Source organism: Octopus sinensis, linkage group LG10 (genome assembly GCF_006345805.1).
Source record: "Octopus sinensis linkage group LG10, ASM634580v1, whole genome shotgun sequence".
NCBI classification, from domain to species: Eukaryota; Metazoa; Mollusca; class Cephalopoda; order Octopoda; family Octopodidae; genus Octopus; species Octopus sinensis.
In genome coordinates this window covers 16,963,199-16,982,917 of record NC_043006.1, presented here as the reverse complement: position 1 = coordinate 16,982,917, position 19,719 = coordinate 16,963,199, and the positions used below count along the sequence as shown (strand labels likewise).

At 34.9% G+C, this 19,719-nt stretch overlaps 1 protein-coding gene across 3 annotated transcripts in view; it reads left to right on the top strand.

Moving 5' to 3' along the window:
- The window catches only part of LOC115216326 (UV radiation resistance-associated protein), a 99,376-nt gene extending 81,224 nt beyond the window's left edge, over positions 1–18,152 (top strand). For 2 of the 3 annotated variants that reach the window (XM_029785544.2, XM_029785545.2), the window contains 2 exons: positions 222–313; positions 2,495–3,587. In XM_029785544.2, the coding sequence (XP_029641404.1) occupies positions 222–313; positions 2,495–3,254 (852 nt within the window). In that variant the 3' untranslated portion in view covers positions 3,255–3,587. Of the gene's footprint in view, positions 1–221; positions 314–2,494; positions 3,588–18,090 lie in introns of those variants that run through there. The other variant, XM_036506314.1, reaches the window with a different exon arrangement.
- Positions 18,153–19,719: the final 1,567 nt, after the last annotated feature.

Here is a 19,719-nt window from a genome sequence, read left to right as displayed (position 1 = left end):
TGAACCCAGAACAAATACAGGGAAGAATTCCATGTGGTACTCTAATGATTCTACTAACTTAGGCTTCAATGATTGACAAAATAAGTTAGTACCAAGCTTGTACTAGTTTTAACTTAAGTTTTGACTGTATTTCTGCCTTTACAAATTTGTGTCTACATGCTGTTTTAAGAAACTGTAACTTTGCATGCTGTAATTATTTCTTTTGTTTTCTTTTCTCCTAGCTTCGATGGTATTGTGGTCTTGGAACTGCAGATCTCCGATTAACGTTACCTAACCTTAAATCATTATTGGAACTTCGGTTAGGTGTAAGAAGGTGAGCTTGCAGTTGAAGAATAATTTAATGATTTTTGTTTTTAATTAATAATTACAATGAATATATTTTATTTTAAAAAATCGATGACTGGCATCCGTGCTAGCAGGGTGCAAAGAGCACCATACGAGTGTGATCATATGGTGCTTCCATGCCAGTGGCACATAAAAGGGCACCATTTCAATGTGATCGTTACCAGTGTCGCCTTACTGGCACTTGTGCCCATGCTAGTAGGGTGCCAAGAGCACCATCCGAGCGTGATTGTTGCCAGAGCAGCCAACTGGCTTCTGTGCCGGTGGCATGTAAAAGGAGCACCATTTGAGCGTGATCGTTACCAACGTCGCCTTACTGGCACCTGTGCCAGTGGCATGTGTAAAAAGATTCTGCTAAAACACCAAACCCTGTGCATTGATTTCAGGGATAGAAACAGAAATAGGCTTATTGTGTGTCTTTGTCTTGACATCACGTAAGTGTCACTATCATAACAAGTTGTGCCATTCATTTCCAATATTCTGCAAAAGCATGTCTGACCATGGGGAAGTATTACTTTTCTTGAAAACAGGTGAGGGTTGGTGACAGGAAGATCATTCAGGTGTAGAAAATCTGCCTCAATAAACTCTGTCCAAACCCTGAAAGAATGGAAAAGTTTTGTTAAAATGATAATGATGAAATAAATGTTTCTTTGAGGTTAATGCCAGTATTAAATCAAATGAAGTCGCTTTACTCTTTTAAGTTAGACAGTATATATTATACATCTAATTATGTATTATAATTAGATGTGAAGGTGCATAGCTCAGTGGTTAGAGCTATTATAATTAGATGTGAAGGTGCATAGCCCAGTGGTTAGAGCATCACGCTTACAATCATGAGATTGTGAATTCAATTCTCAGACTGGGCTGTATGTTGTCTTCTTGAGCAAGATACTTTATTTCACATTGGTCCATTTAACTCATCTGTAAAAATGGGTTGCAACGCCACTGGTGTCAAGCTGTATTGGCCTTTGCCTTTCCCTTGGATAACATTGGTGGCATGGAGAGAGAGAGAGGAGACTGGTATTCATGGGCAACTGCTGACCTTCCATAAACAACCTTGCTTGAACTTGTGCCTTGGAGGGGAACTTTCTAGGTGCAATACCATGGTCATTCATGACTGAAGGGAGTCCTAATTATTTATTATACAATGCAATTTCTTTCTCCCTCTTGTTAACTGGCAAAGATATGAAGGCTAAAATCTCTTTGATCTGTGTCAAAATTTCACAAGTATTCCGTAATAACATTTAACAGTATAATTTTCCTGCCTGAACTTCTTGACAAATAACTAATATCATTAGTGATTCTTTACTACATTTCACTTCTTTATTTTTTTTTTAATTGGAGTTTTTTTAATATTTATTTTTTTATATGAATAATAAATAATTTATGTGTGTTGCTTAAAAAAATTAAGATATGCCATAATATATATCTGGAAGATCCTAGAAGGACTTGTCCCAAACTTTGGCATCAAGAGTTACACAAATACTAGAACTGGGCGCCACTGCATAGTGCCAAGGATGCCATCAAGATATAGGACAAGATACTGCAATAGCCTGGGCTTCAGAGGTCCACAGCTCTTCAATATCCTCCCGAAGGACCTGAAAGACCTGCATGGGGTGGATGCAGATGTCTTCAAAATAAAGCTGAACCTCTTCCTGTCAGGTGTCCCAGATGAACCAACTTCACGGCAGGAGGTGCAGATGAGGGCAATTGCATCAAACTCTCTCATGCACCAGATGTCAATTGCTGAAAAGCATTCGTGAAGTAAAATCATGTAGCAACACCGAATGGCAGTGCCCTAGCATGGCCACAGCTCGTGAGCTGAAACTAGATGAAATGAAATGAAAATGACTATATTAAAATACACTTAAAATTGTTTAAAATAGAACCACTTTTTGAACACTTGTATGAAGGTGCAACCCAACACCTTCATCTAAAGATGCTATGCATTGTTCCTGTCTCTAATTACTATTAGTAATGTCCATTATTTGTATTACTCATTTACAGCAAGATATGCTGTACATGTTAAGGCTCATTGAATCAATTCACTTCATAATAAAATATGTCTTTGTTAAATTTTGTAATATTTTTCAATAGTTACAATTTGTAAATACTTTTAGTGACTTCTATTTTCTTATTTATTCCATTTTAGTGAACAGTCATCACATTTGAGTCCAGTGCCATCAAATCTTCAGGATTATATATCACCATCTGGCCAAATGACCCTCATTGATTCTGCTACAAGAACGGCCGTATGTGAGATTGACGAACTTGAAGGGGTTGTGGACACTTCATCAAAGTTATCTCCTACCGGTACTGCAGAACTCGCTATGGAAGCTACGTCTGAGCTCCCATCACCTATGACAGCAAGTAATGGTGTTCAAGTGACAGAAGACATGTTTCAAAGAACGGACGACAGTTTCTTTCAAATACAGCGACCGGTTACTAAAATGTTCAGTTTGAGTAATGAAAGCTTTTTGAACAATTCTAATTGTGACAATGACATGTCAGAACAAGACAGGACGATTTCTAGTAGTGGAGACCTTGATTGTGATAATTCTAAACTCACATCGGCATGGCTGAAAAAATTTTCTCCTGGTTCATATTCCCCTTCAACCATTAGGTCAGCTGGCCATAGCCCAAAACTTCCGTATCGACATACTAGTGGCTTATCAAGTCAAAAGTTATCAGAGCCTACGCAAAGTGAAGCAAGTGTTGGTAGTAACAGTAGCACGTCGTCTCGTCACTCTTCACTCCCACAGCAATATTCTCACGAAGATACTGAACTGTGTTCAAATTTTTCGGCAGCAAGTCTTGCTGACTCTTCACAAAATTACTGGACCCACAGACCTGATAATGTTTGTAACAAACATCATTCAAATGATGACTATGGCAGTTTAAATTCTATTTGAATTTATGCTATATTATATATATATATATATATATATAATATTTAACTATAAAAGAAAATATGTGATACATAAGCTTTTTTTTCCTTTTTCTTTTTGCTTTTTCCTCTCCTCATATTTTTTTTTTAATTAATTCAATTATTATTATTATTATTATTATTGTTATGAAAAGTTACGAAAGCATTTGATAGGTTATTAAAACATCGGTGAGGCTAATTTAATTTTATTGAAAACTGAAGATGAACTAAAGAGAAAGTAAAAGAATAAAAACCAAAAAACACATGATCTATTTCAAGAGTAAAAAAGATTTATAAAATTCGTCTATTCCTTTTAATTCATTTGTTGGTTTTGTTAATTTATTTTTTAGTTTGCAAATATAATGCTGCCATAAGAACATTTTTTGGTATTTAGTTTAGTTGCTCTGATAAAATATTGTTTAAAAAAAAAAAATAAGCAAATAGCTTGAGTTTTTATTTAGGTGCTGATTAAGTTCTTTCAAGATCTTTCTAGAAATATATGGGGAAAATGCTTTAAATCTCTTGAACGAAATCTGTGTTAACCCATTGTTTTCTGTATTTCTATTGAAATACTGCCTTGTGTATTTCAATTAATTTTTATATAAAGATAGTAAACAAATTGAGGGATTTAATAGAATAACTAATTTTACTCATTAACTCTTGTTGAAGTACACTGTTCATTTCTGTTGAAGTACACTGTTCATTTCATTTAGTTTTGAAAATGAAGAATTTAGTCCTTTACTAAGAAAGTGTTTGAATTTGAAACACAAATCAACATAAAAACTTTTGATGGAAGGTTTTAATTTAGATCCCATTAAAACAGGAAGAAGGCATCATAGAACCAGGAACAGTCTCAGGTGTATTGGTATCAAAAAGTTGAACTTGTTGTTTGGAATATTTCACAAAAGGCTCATAGATAAAATTATGTTGGAATGTCTGAATTTAAATATGGTTAATTTAAAAATTAAGAATTTTGTATCATAGACCTAGAATGGTCTTTGACGGGTTAGTATCAAAAGGGTAAAGTTACTTTTAGTTTTTCTGTTGCACTGTTTTTATTTTTACCAGTTCTATTATTCTGAGTTCTAATTAAGACTTTCTTCTCTGTATAAACTGGGTTGTCATTTTTGTTTTTTACTAACAAAGGCCATTTCTCTAAGCTGTTGTTACTGGTAGTTTATACTTGGCCTTTTCTCTTTGATTCAAACTCTTTCATGCAAGAAAATAACATATACTTAAAAATAATATATTTAAGAAATTCTTAGTTAATTATGAGGGGATAACAAATAAACTGTTATTAGAAGGGTTAATCCAAGATTACTTGTGATACAACATATAACACAAGAAAATTAGCATTTATTAAATGAGGTATTATAAATGTCAGATATGATAGTAAATCAAAGATTTTAAGGTAGAGTTCTGCTATGCTCTTCACAGGGTACACAACTCAACCTGGCAGACAGTAGATTCCACTTCTTACTAAGTTGTTAGGATAGAGCAGAGCAGCCATTTAAAAAAAAAAACACTTTTGGCTCTAAGAATAAGCAAATATCACAGCTTACCATGGAAAATGTTATATATATATATTATCATCATTTAATATCTGTTTTCCATGCTGGTATGGGTTGGATGGTTTGACTGGAGCTGGTAAGGCCAGGGGCTGCACTAGGCTCCATTGTCTGTTCTGGCATGGTTTTTACAGCTGGATGTCCTTTCTAACGCCAACAACCACTCCATAGAGTGTACTGGGAGTTTTAATATGTGGCACAATCATTAGTGTGTTTGATGTGGAACCAGCACAAGTGCTTTTTATCTATCACCAGCGCCAGAATTAATTCTGCTGTGGCAGTCTTCTTGAGTACCAAATATATATATATTATAACTTGAGTACCAAATATATATATATTATAACTTGAGTACCAAATATATATATATTATAACTTGAGTACCAAATATATATATATTATAACTTAGTACCAAATATATATATATATTATAGCAAGATACCACCATACTGAAAATAGCAGCCTGGCGGTATCTTGTAGATACCTTAAGTTATAATTTTAATAATAATTATTACCATTGAAGGTTTTTTCCATGCTGGCCACTTGATAAGATCGTTATTTAATCTAAATTAACGATCTTATCCTAATTTATATATATATATATATATATATATAGTATTTTTTATTGAAACTAAAACTGTTTCAATAAAAATAAAAGCATATTTTCTACAACATGTATTGAGCACTTAGTCATTTGACATATAGCAACATATGATGTATATATAGTGTGTTGTAACATATGTACAAGTGTATATTTTACATAGTGCAAACATTGATACAGAACTCGATACATAGGGTAGAATGGATAGCTGTGTTTGTGATATCAAACCAAAAATGCCTTTCTAATTTGAGTTTCATCTTTCGCTGATCACAATTGTAGAGAAAAATAGCTCCCTAATTTTATAAATACTTCAGGTCTCTTTCTTCTCAGCAGTCATTGTCAGCAAAAGCCAAAGCTCAGAGTTGGCCCTCATGTTTTGATATAATAAAACATACATGCACAGATATACACACACACACACACACATATGTGTGTGTGTATGTTTATATACAGGTACAACATCGATTTTTTTTTCAGTTTTAAAGCCATTCCAGATACTGACTCTTTGAAACCAGGGGTAGTCACACTCTAAATTAATCAGTAATCAAATATCAAATTTATTTAAATAATTAAATAAAATACAGATGTCTGTATATTAGTGTAAATGATATAAGTTTATTAATACTGTACTGTGCAAGGTACCAATTAATTAGCCTGGCAGCCAAGGGAATTTGAAGTTCCTGCTTGTAAATTAGTGAGAGATTATAAGAGGTTCCGGATCATCAGTGTTCAAAAACGTCAGTGTTGTAATGTGTATATACATGTGTGTATACCTGTATATGTATATACACAGACACACACATGTTGAATGTGCCTGTTTTTGTCCTTTTATTGAAGTTAAACAATGTCAAGCCTCGTTAGTATTTAGAAAGGTGACTGCTTGGGAAAGGTGAGTCATGTAAGCATCATTCTAGTCATAGTACACCTGAGCATTGAATGCAGTAAAGTCAGTAAATATATGTCTGTATGTGTGTATGTATATATATATATTTATTTAATCAATTATATTAACTTTATTGATTGAGTTGGCATTTTTTTTCTAATCAAGCATATTTTAGTTGTACACATTTTTATTTGTTTAGTGTATTGGTTTGTGTTATTTATCTGACTTTTGTTTTATTTTTTATTTTTCTGTTACATATGTTATTGAATTTGTTTACATTTTATTTTTATAAAAAATATCTTAGAAAATTTCTCAACAGAAAAATTCAGATCATTTTTTTTTCCACCACTAATAACTGACTATATTTTTTTAATTTACTTAAAATTATGAAACATTAGTGGTGAATTGGTAGTTTATATAACCATTTCTTTATAAATATCCTTAAAAAAAAAAAACAACCTATATCTTGCTTATGCACTAAGCCTCATCTCACCTAAAATTAGTAAAACACTAAGATTTTAACAAGAAATTTATCCAAAGCAAAACACCTGTAATTTATTCTTGCCTCAATAGATTTAAAGAAATTTTACTTGTACAATTTTGTTCAAGTTGATCTTTTTATTATGATGTATCTTGATTGAGTTTTGTGTATTTAACTTTTTGCTGGTTTGGAGGAATATAGCAATGAACAACTATGAAAGAGAAATCCTGTCTCTTCATAATTAAGACATTCAGTTAATACTAGTGGTATACTAATTATGAGAAAGAAAATGGTTTGGTGATGAAACTTCAGAAAATTAAAATGGGCAAAATTTGTAAAAATAATCTCTCTATCTTTTTATCTTTTACTTGTTTCAGTCATTGAGCTGTGGCCATGCTGGTGCACTGAAATTGAAGCGAATCAAATTTTTTAAATGTGTTCCACACATATGACACTAACAGCTTTCATTTGTAATATATCAATTGTCAATGTGTTTTGGTAGATTCAAACATGAATATGCCAATCACTGTTGTATTTCATCATCAGAGAACATCTCCCTCTAGATGATGTGTGTTTCCACACTTTACATCAATGAATTGTATGTATTATGAACACACATCATCTAAAGAGAAGAGATGTTCTCTGATGATGAAATACAATAACAGTCAGCATATTCACATTTGAAACTGCCAGAATGTATTCAGGATGAATAGATGTTATTGCTTGGATCTCTGTTCTGCAATGCACATTGTGAATTATTGTCAGTTTGGCAGACATCAATGTGCATCAGCAAGTAATTTGTTTATATAAACAAGAGCCGGTACTCTTGCTTGATTCATTGGTTTTGGGATAGCTTTGACTGCTGAGACATACAAAAGGGTTGAAACACAGAAGTGCCTCAAAGTCCTTTACAACAATGAATCGTGATATGAAAACACATTGTCTAAAGGAAGGAAATGTTCTCCAATGACAAAAACAAGTGAACAGCATTCACTTTTTTTTTAAACAAATTTCTTTATCAGTTGACATGTTTATTCTTTTGATTCTTTGAAGTGTAATGATTATACGACAGGTTCCCATTTTTTACAGTTCTTTGAATTTTTATTGAACTCTGCAAGATATTTTGTGTTGCAATAATTGTGTAGTAGAGGGAAGACAAGGTAGTGTTCCATAGTATTTATTTGCTTCTCCACATTAAGTGCTTTGGCAGGTCTTGGAACCCCATCTAACCAAAGCATTTTTGATCATCCCATTCTCATTCTCAGGCAGTCAAGTGTCTTCCATTGAATCCATGGTGCTTCTGAGCCAGGAGGGAGATTTTCAACTGAAAGGATTCCTATGTCAATTGGAGAAAGGTTGCTCTCAAGATATTTCATACAGAGCTGAACTCTGGTTTCTTTCTGAGATATTGTTAGAGGCTAGACATGGCTACAGAAGTTTATTCTCGAGTTCAGTCTTTGGGATGGGGGGGGGGAGTCGATGTCCATGGAGGAGGTGGCATTCATCACTACTAGCTTTTGTCATGTCATGATCCCTGACTGTAAATTCTACAAAATACTTTGAAGCCAAAATAAAAGACATGTCTATTAAATTTTTTGAACTAGTCAGTATCATAACCTTTATTATGTCACAGCAAAGTGCAATATATAAGCATATCTATGTAATCCAAACACTACTCAAAAACTATCACTTAACTCACACTACACTACATAGGCGCAGGAGTGGCTGTGTGGTAAGTAGCTTGCTAACCAACCACACGGTTGCGGGTTCAGTCCCACTGCGTGGCATCTTGGGCAAGTGTCTTCTGCTATAGCCCCGGGCCGACCAATGCCTTGTGAGTGGATTTGGTAGACGGAAACTGAAAGAAGCCTGTCGTATATATGTATATATATATGTATGCGTGTGTTTGTGTGTCTGTGTTTGTCCCCCTAGCATTGCTTGACAACCGATGCTGGTGTGTTTAGGTCCCCGTCACTTAGCGGTTCGGCAAAAAGAGACCGATAGAATAAGTATTAAAAGGTGGTGCTCCAGCATGGCCGCAGTCAAATGACTGAAACAAGTAAAAGAGTAAAGAGAGTACACTGCCAGCCTTTCCTCTCACCACATCTCTCTCCTCTTTCACACTACCTCTCATCCTTTCCTCTCACCACAACTCTCTCCACCCGGGTCTCCTCTTTCACACTACCTCTCAGCCTTTCCTCTCGCCACCACTCTCTCCACCTGTATCTCCTCTCTCACACTACCTCTCAGCATTACTACCCACACCTCAGTCTCTCCATCTCTCATTCACTGCAATCACCTCAGATTCTCTCTCTTATACTTTTTAACCTATTCATTTCTCTCTCGCTTCTACAACCAGCCATTCTGTCACATTACTACTCCTCTTTCGAAGCACATTTCTCTGAAACTTAACATTTCTTTTCACTCTTATCAACAGCAAAATTTACCTGATTTTTCCCCGTGTGTCCCAACTTTCACAAAATATAAGGCTATTATTTCTGAGAGATTTGACTGCCATTTCTAGATGATCAACTGACCCTATAGGGGCTCTGTCATTGACTGGAGTTTTGTTGTTTGTACAATAGATAAGCAATTAAATACTTTTTTTTAAAATTTATTTTCAAACAACTTTTAAATTTGATGAAGTAAAACAAACCAGGTCAACCGAGAGGTTTTTTCCTTTCTTTTTTTTTCCGTTTTACTTTTTATGCAGACGGAAGGCTTTAGTTTTATAGATTTGAATAAGCTTTAACGAGTTGCCAGCCTCACCTGGCCCCCGTGCCGGTGGCACATAAAAGCACCATCCGTTCGTGTCCGTTGCCAGCCTCGCCTGGCCCCCGTGCCGGTGGCATGTAAAAGCACCATCCGTTCGTGGCCGTTTGCCAGCTCTGTCTGGCACCTGTGCAGGTGGCACGTAAAAAGCACCCACTACACTCACGAAGTGGTTGGTGTTAGGAAGGGCATCCAGCCGTAGAAACACTGCCAGATCTGACTGGGCCTGATGAAGCCTTCCGGCTTCACAGACCCCAGTTGAACCGTCCAACCCATGCTAGCATGGAAAATGGACGCTAAATGATGATAATGATGAGTACCAATATAAATGTTAATTTGATTTCTCCAACAAACTTTACGTATTATAGAGAGTTTAGGGACACAGTTAACATCAAAGATGCTGGATGAGTGCACATTCTAAGCTTGGTAGCAGACAATGAGTGAAGGAATTTTACACACACACACACACACACACACACACAGAAAGAAAGTATTATAGCTATAGAGGACAAAGGTGGTAGTAAATGACAGTAATTTGCTGTAGATGAAAAAGGCTCTGCAATAGTTAGTAATTACTATAACGATTTTCCTTAGACGCTTTTCAAATAAGCTGTTTGTAAGCAGTGTAAATTGTTTTTTTTTTTGGTTTTTAACATTAATCACTAGGGTGTTTGCTAACTTATACTATAGCAAACTATTCAAAATTAATATATTACTATAAATTGCTACAATAATATTGGCTTCAAATTTTGGAACAAGGCCAGTATTGATTACATCGACCCTACCTCCCCAGTGTTCAACTGGTACTTATTTTATCGACTCCAAAAGGATAAAAGGCAAAAGTTGACCTTGATAAAATTTGAACTCAGAACAGAAAGATGAACAAAATGCTGCTGAGCATTTCACCCTGCATGCTAAAGATTCTGCCAGCTCACCACCTTATATTGCTACAATGATATTAATACACGAGTGTTACCCATTATATAGGTAACTTTGGAAAGTATGCTTTTGTCACCATGGGTAATAACGGGAAATATGACATACATGCATACAATAATTATAATTTTATCAAATTACCCATGGTGGTAAATGTATAGTATCAAAGTTATCAGGTAATACTCTAAGTCAGTGGTTCTCAACCAGGGGTGAATTGCCCCCTTGTGGCCAAAAATCAAATTTGGTGGGGCAATGAATGCAGTCTTCAATCAGTGACTGCACTCATAACAGGCAATCATGCATCAAGTACATCATGACAACAAGGACTCTTCTCAATAACTGCAGTCAAGCTGTAAAGCCAATGCTTTTTCTTAATTCAAATACAGTAACTATGCACCTCAGTAAGTGCGTTCTCTTCCAGGATTTAGTTCATTGATTTATAATGACCCGTTCATCACTGAATTTCTTACCCTTGTTACTATGACACTGGCAGCTGGGCTGCATGATTCATTGAATACATGGCACTTGCCTGAATTTGACGTTCCCTCTTTTAACTGTTGGACACAGATATAATAGTCAGTTTAGTGTTTACTAATTTGCATTCATTCTCACCACATGAAAAGAAAACACCCCACCAAAAAGTCAGTAAGACTATCAAATATTTTAAAAATTAGAGTACTGTTAAATCATTATTTATGAAACAGACAAAATTTAATGATGATAGACTAATTGCTTCCTACAAAATTGCAGAAATTATTGCAAAAACAGGTAGTGCACATATGGTAGCTGAAAAGATTATTGTGTCTGTAGTAGAAGCAGTAATATCAGAAGTTATGAATCAAAATCCTTCATCTATCATTAAAGCTCTACCTTTGAGTTATGCTTCTATACGTAGAATTGATGAATTGTCAGGTCATATTGAAGATGTACTAATTCAAAGATTGAAAACAATTCATTTTTCTATTCAAATTGATGAAAGCACAGTTATTGACAATAAGGTGCTTTTAATGGGACATATATGATATTTTGATAGAAACTGTGCATTACAAGAAAATTTATGATTTGTAAAACTGTTGGAGACTGACACAATGGGCGCTTCTTTATTTTCTACAGTGAAAACGTTTTTTGAAGGAAAAAAAAATTCCATATGAAAATTTAGTTTCAGGTGCTGCTGATAGTGCAATGTCTATGGTTGGGAGACAACGGATTTATCTTGCATTTAAAAAAGTTGTGCCCCTAAATTCTAGTTATACACCATGTGCTACACAGGCATAACCTCATGGCCAAAAATATAAGCCCTATTCTAAATCAGTCATTGAACACAGTTATAAAAACAATAAACAAAATTAAATCTAACAGTAAATGTGACCGTCTTTTTCAAAAATTTTGTGTCGATGCTGACGAACAATATATAAGACTTCTTTTGCATACCGATGTTTGTTGGCTATCCAAAAGCAACTGCTTGGAAAGATTTGTAAATTTATTTAATACAATAGTTGTATTCTTTACAAACAGAAGGACGCTCAGACTTAGCCACTGAAAATCAAGCTCAAAAGAACATACAATATCTTAGTTGGATTTTCCATAAGCTGAACGCAGTCTCTCTTCTGCTGCAGGGAAAAATGATAATGCTGATAGAATGTAAACGGGTAATGAGAGTTTTTGTTGAAAAACTCAATCTTTTTCAAGTTAATTTAAAACTAAGTTTCCTATGTCCGAACTAGCAGAAATCGACTTATTTGAAAATGACATTGATATTTATTGCAACCATCTGCCTGCCTTGGAAAATGATTTAGAAACTAGATTTGCCAATTGATTTAACTTCACTATTCGACCCTGGATGACTGACCCATGAAAATATCTGGGAGGAAGTCAAAATAAAATGTAATGATGAATTTCAAAATTAAGTTCAAAACAGAAAAATTTTCTAAATTTTGGCCACCAGACACTATAAAATCTCTTTATCCAAATTTGTGGTCACAAATATCAAAAATCCTTTTGTGTTTCCTGGCATCATATCTTGCCGAAACTGGATTTAATACGGCCAATCACATTTTGCCAACAGAAAGAAACAGATTTGACATTATTTCATGTGGAGATATTCGTATCTGTTTGAATAGCATTAAGACTGACATTGAATTTTTCATGGAACCTCACCAATCTCAGGGCTCACACTAGTTAGTACTTTTCTACATTTAAATTCAGGATAAAATTTTATTTTAATTCGTTTTTCTTTTGCATTTACTTGTACAAAATTTTTTTAGTGTTGATTAGTCGAAATTACATTATATTTAATATTCGTATTCATTTTTTGGTGGGCAATTATCAATTAGCTTATGTCAAAAATAGCTTTTAGGGAGTGATGGCCAGGAAAAGGTTGAAAACCACTGCTTAAGGTATTGTCATTATATAACAAGTAACACTGTAGTTGCTAACATCATATGATGTATAAAACTAGTGTCTTCATTTTTTTCCCAAGAAAGCACAACTTAGCCATGGCATTGTAATATCAATATCACCTGATACCAAAGTTGTAAAGGTGGGGAAATAGATTAAATCCAGCTATTTTTACTTACTTTGATTCTGGAGGGATACCAACCTGGTGGAATTTGACTTCAGTAGTTTAAAACATTCTGTCCACTAATATATCTCTTTTGTCTCTCTGCTGCCCTGTTTTCTTTTCTTTTTTAAAATTTGACACAATACTGACAAAGTCCTACATTTGCAGGGTAAAGGCTGTGACCTCCATTTTTTTATTTCAAGGACATTGAACCAGTTTCAAAACCGGTTTGTAGACCCAGCTTAGCAAGAGTCTTAAATAATTGCTTCAAATTTTGGCACAAAGTCAGGGAGAGTCTTTAATAATAAAAGATAATTGACAAAGACCACATCCAGTCATTTATATTGTACCTGAGAATAAATATATGACATGGTTTTATTTTCCCTAAACTACCCACAGGATCAACACAAGCCAACAAGCAACCCTATACGTGGCCAATTGATTTGTAGCAATCATCATCATCATCATTTTAATGTCTACTTTCCCATGCTTTCATGGATCAGATGTAGTTTATTGAGGCAAATTTTCTACAGATCAGATGCCATTTGTGTTGCCAACCCTCACTTGTTTCCAAGCATGGTAATATTTCTTCATAGCCAGACATGCATTCACAGAATATTGGAAATAAATGACATACGATGTCAAGACAAGGAGACACATATTCTTTTATTTGTTTCAATCATTTGACTATGGCCTTGCTGGAACACTGCTTTAAAGGATTTTTTTTAGTCAAAGAAATTGACCCCAGGACTTATTCTTTGTAAGCCAAATACCTATTCTATCAGTTTCTTTTGCTGAACCACTAAGTTACAGGGATATAAGCATACCGAAATTGGTTGTTAAGCAATGGTGGAAGAACAAATACAAAGACACACTCACACATCTATACACACACACACAACGGACTTCTTTCAATTTCCATCTACTAAATCCATTCACAAGCCTTTGGTTGGCCTGAGGCTGTAGTAGAAGACACTTGCCCAAGGTGCCATGCAGTTGGTCTGAACCCAGAATCATGTGGTTGGGAAGCAAGTTACTTACCACACAGCCACCATATATATAATTATCATTTAATGTCTATTTTTCATACTGGTATGGGTTGGACTGTAGTTGGTGAGCCAGAGGATTGTGCCATACACATACATACACTTCTTTCACTTTCTGTCTAGCAAATCCATTTACAAGGCTTTGGTCAATACAGGGCTACAGTGGAAAACACATTACCAAGGTGCCATGCAGTGGAACTGAACCTGAAACCATGTAGTCAGAGAATAAATTTCTCAACCACATAACCACACCTGTGCCTATATTCAACAAACAGCAACCAAATCACTTTTAAATCAATCTCACTGCACCCCACCCTCAAATATGATTAAAAAAGAACATGAATTGGATGATGTAGTTCTGAGTATTCTGTGTCTGGGGAAAATCGATTGGATGATCCCGGTCTTAATACTTTTTAGTATGAGTCTGTTCAGCCAGGACTGGCAGGGACTAAATAATGCAGGCAGGTTGAATGAATTATGAGACCACCCTAATAAAGTTTGTTATCTTATGTTTTGCCATCAAAACAATATTAAGTATGTGTGATTGAAAAGTTTATTTCCAAACTTTATTGTTTTGGGTTCAGTCCCACTGCATGACACCTTGGATAGATCTAAGTTTGTGTGTATGTGTGTCCTAGTTTTGACATTATGATAGTTTTAAGTGAGTGTCACTATCATACAAGTGGCATCCTTCATTTCCAATCTTCTGCAAAAACATGTCCAGTCATAGAGAAATATTAGTTTACTTGGATACAGATGCAAGTGGTTAGAGATAGTGCATCGGGCTGTAGAAACTCAACCTCAGTGAATTACATCTGACCCTATGCAATCTTAGAAAAGTGGGTGTTATAATGATGATATGTATATTCACTAAGGCAGAATCATTAGCGCATCAGACAAAATGCTTAGCGGCATTTCTTTTGGCTTTTTATGTTACAAATTTAAATTTCAGTGAGGTCAACTTTGCCCTTCATCATTTCAGGGTTGGTAAAATATTTACTAGTTGAACACTGGGGTTGATATAAATGATTAGACCCTTCTGCCAAATTACAGGCCTTGGGTGTGTGGTACACACACACACTGTTAAAGCATGTATGCTGAATAATATTTAGAACCAGAAAGAGGATTTTCAAAAGAAAATCTAATTTGTCAAAAAAAAGTTTACTTTATTAAAATATATGTAAAGGCATTAACTCCAATCAACAGAAAAGTTATTTATAATAAATCAACTTATCAACTTATGACAAATCATCATCATTTTCATCATGAATTTAATGTCCACCATTCCATGTTGTCATGGATCAGATGGGATTTGTTGAGGCAGATTTTCTAAAGCCAGATGTCCTTTCTGTTGCCAACCCTCATTTCCAAGCAAGGTAATATTTCCCCATGGTCAATGCAAGACTAGAAACAAACATCACTTGATGTCAAAACAATGGTATATAAGCACACACACATACATATGATGGACTTCTTTCAGTTTCTGTCTACTAAATCCAATCACAAGGCTTTGATTAACCTGGGGCTGTAGAAGAAGATACTTGGCAAAGGTGCTGCACTGTGAAACTGAGCCTGAGACCACATGGCTGAGAAACAAACTTCCTAACCACACAGCTACAAATCTATATATATTTGAACATAAAATTGCCAAGGAATAAAGGGAAAAAAAAAAAACTTAACAAGCAAAGGTAAATTCTGCTGAACAAGTCACTTTTCTGTACTGTTTTCAATTAGATCCATTTTAAAAGACTAGAAAAAATACTAACCAGATGATGGTGAATCTTCTAGTTCTTAAAATGGACAAACTCAATGGAGACTGTAGCAAATAGCTTAATGTGTTCCAAAAACAAACTATGCAACATTATCATAAGGAAATATTTAGATGAGGAAGAAAGATCAATAGTTCTATATAATTCAGTGTAGACCATAACACTTAGTACCCTCGTGTTAAATGTCAGGAGTAGCAGTAGTAGTAGTAACTTAAAGTGTTCAAGAGAATTTCAACAAAGTCTCTGATAAAAAAAAAAAATAACATATTTAAGACCTTGGTTTGCTACAGCTTGAATACTAATTGAATAATGAAATTTGATGTGGAGACATGCCAAATATTCTATCAGTAATAAAACATCAATGGTCTAGTGTCTGTGAATGACTATCTCTGACATTGTTCGATAAATTATAACATTGAGCACCACAGCAATGCAACACCAGGAAAGTAACACTAAGAGAAGGGGTGAGTGCTTAAGAAAACAGTGACGCAAATATGTTGTAAACACATGGATTGTCTGAAAGGGTAAGTTGTTCTTTGAAAATAAATATAGAACAGTGATTAGTATAATCCTGCTCAAATCCATCAGAACAGGTTGAGAATGAAGAGGTGCATCATTGTTTTGATTTTCACTGTTCCCTATGCATGTAATGATTTACATTGTTTATATTTGGAATTACATACATATGGGGGCACCAAAATCTTTTGAGTGCTTAGGGCCTCAATGGGTCATAATCAGGCCCTGATGAAGATGCTACTTTGAACATATTAGTGTTTAATATGAGGTTTTGCATCATAGAAACAGAGGTAGTGTTTAATGGGTTGTGGGTTTTGAAAGGGTGAACCAATAGAATAAGTGCTAGGCTTCCAAAGAATAAGTCCTGGGGTTGATTTGCTTGACTAAAGACAGTGCTCCAGCATGGCTGCAATCAAATGACTGAAACAAGTAAAAGAACTTGGCTGATATCATTATGCATCAACAAATAATTTATTTGCTGATTTCTATAAACAAGAACCACAATCCCTGTTTAAATTCATTGATCTGGGGGTACCCTAGACAAGGGGATACAACTAGGTTAAAACACTAAGATGTCTCAAAGTCGCCTTTCCTCAATGAGTTAAGTGTCTTGTGAATGCACATTGTCAGAAAAAAGAAAAGTTAAAGTAGAATTATTACCGCATTGGGCGAAATGCTTGGTGGTATTTTGCCCATTTTTACCTTCTGTTGGAACGAATGTCACTGTTAAAGAAACAAACATTTACAGAAATGTCCTAATCTATATAAAACTTTAAAATTTCTAAAATCAAATCAACACAGAAAGCCCGTCCATCCTTTCAATACCCACAACCCATCAAAGACTGCCTCTGGTTCTATGATGCAAAACCTCATATTAAACACTAATATGTTCAAAGTAGCATCTTCATCAGGGCCTGATTATGACTCATAGAGGCCCTAAGCACTCAAAAGATTTTGGTGCCCCCATATGTATGTAATTCAAAATATAAACAATAATAAACCACAAAATGTAGTGGGTGCTTTTTATGTGCCAGACAAGGCTGGCAAACGGCCATGATTGGATGGTGCTTTTTACATGCCACCGGCACGGAGGCCAGGCGAGGCTGGCAATGGCCACGATCGGTTGGTGCTTTTTATGTACCACCAGCACGGAAGCCAGTCAAGGCGGCGCTATTGTACAAATATACATTTTGCTAGGGGATGTTTGTTGTAAAGTCTAACAATGTCCTATCTTAGTAGCACTGGATTTGAAAAAATGACACCATATCAGTGAATGGCAAAAAAATGCAAGGGAATATAGAGAATGCCTGAACATGTGCAACCATGGTTTAATAAGCATATGTAACAAAGAGGCTAAATTAGAATCAAAGGTAGTTTGAGGCAAGTTGGTTTCAAAAGGGCAAGCTGGACATGTAAACAAAAACACTGTATCAATTGGTTTATTGATGAAGTCCATGCAAAAAGAATTAATTTCACCATTTCCTGTTTCTCTGTCATTTGATTGGCCAGCTATCGAACCAATGAAATACAGTTTACAAATAAAACTCAAAAGAAAAAATTATATATATATATATCTATGTATATATATATGTATATATATATATATATATATATAATATATATATATATATATATATATATATATATAAATATATATATATATATCTATGTATATATATATGTATATATATATATATATATATATATATATATATATATATATATATATATATATATATATAATATATATATATATATATATAGAGAGAGAGAGAGAGTAATGAGTGGATGCTTCAAGTATACAAGCATTAGCAATTCATATTCCTCAGAAAGTTAACTATATATATATATATATATATATATATATACAACCAGAATTAACACTAAGTACTTGGCGCCAATAAAAATTCATATGCCAAAGCGAGAATCATCAATAACCTGGAAGTATTAGAAGGCCAATCTTGAATGAAGTTAGTCTTTAATTATTCATTAAATTTTATTTCCATTTAATGTCAAAAGCATTGTTATTGTTCCTGTTCAGCTGTATTTTTTTAAAATGGCATTCCCTAAATGGTAATACACTGAAACTATATTTTCTTCCAATAAATCATATTCCTAACTGGGGCAAGCACCATAGAGATTCAAATGTACGATATGAATTCATTCTGTCAGAACCAAATTCACACTGCCTCATGCTATCTCTTTCTCTTTCTCTTTTACTTGTTTCAGTCATTTGACTGCGGCCATGCTGGAGCACCGCCTTCAGTCGAGCAAATCGACCCCGGGACTTATTCTTTGTAAGCCCAGTACTTATTCTATCGAACCGCTAAGTAACGGGGACGTAAACACACCAGCATCGGTTGTCAAGCAATGCTAGGGGGACAAACACACACACACACACACACACACACAAGCACACATACATACACATATATACATATATACGACAGGCTTCTTTCAGTTTCCGTCTATCAAATCCACTCACAAGGCATTGGTCGGCCCGGGGCTATAGCAGAAGACACTTGCCCAAGATGCCACGCAGTGGGACTGAACCCAGAACCATGTGGTTGGTTAGCAAGCTACTTACCACACAGCCACTCCTGCGCCTATCACTTTATGTTCTTAACGAAGCTTAAATAAAATTCCATTTCTACATATCATTTGATTCTTTTTCTGATGTTTGTTTTCAAGGAAGTTGAATCATGTTTGAATTGATAACGTTCTGCCTTGGTATACTAAACTTTTCAATTCATATCATCATCATCATTCTCATCACCACCACCACCGTCGCCACCACCGTCACCACCACCACCACCACCACCACCATCATCATAATAGTTAGTTACCAGCAAGAATGAAAATAAAATTTTCACATTGCCAAAAGATCTCGGGGGACAAAAGATCTGATGTTAAATATGTTCAGCATTGACTCAGTGATGCCAAATAGGTGGAGCCTAACTGGCTATCTCATTGTATTTCAGACCCTTGAAAAATAGAAAAAGCAAAACATACGAATCTGCACATATACATACCTATGTACATACAAACAAAAATACTCTGTTGATGTTGTTAAAACTCCAAGGAAGAAGTGTTGGATCTAGGTTAGAAACTGGGGATCTTTTCCTTTTGAACGGCCTATGTCAACACAATTTCTAGTTAACTAAACACTTTTAAACTTCGTATACTGGTAGAATGTGTTTATAAAACATCTTTTTCTCTTGGCTTTATTGAGAAAATTCTATAGTTTGTAAGATATTTCCACTTTAAAATCGAGCATTTCGGCAATTTTAACCAATCGCTGACCTCCATTTAGGTAAACAAC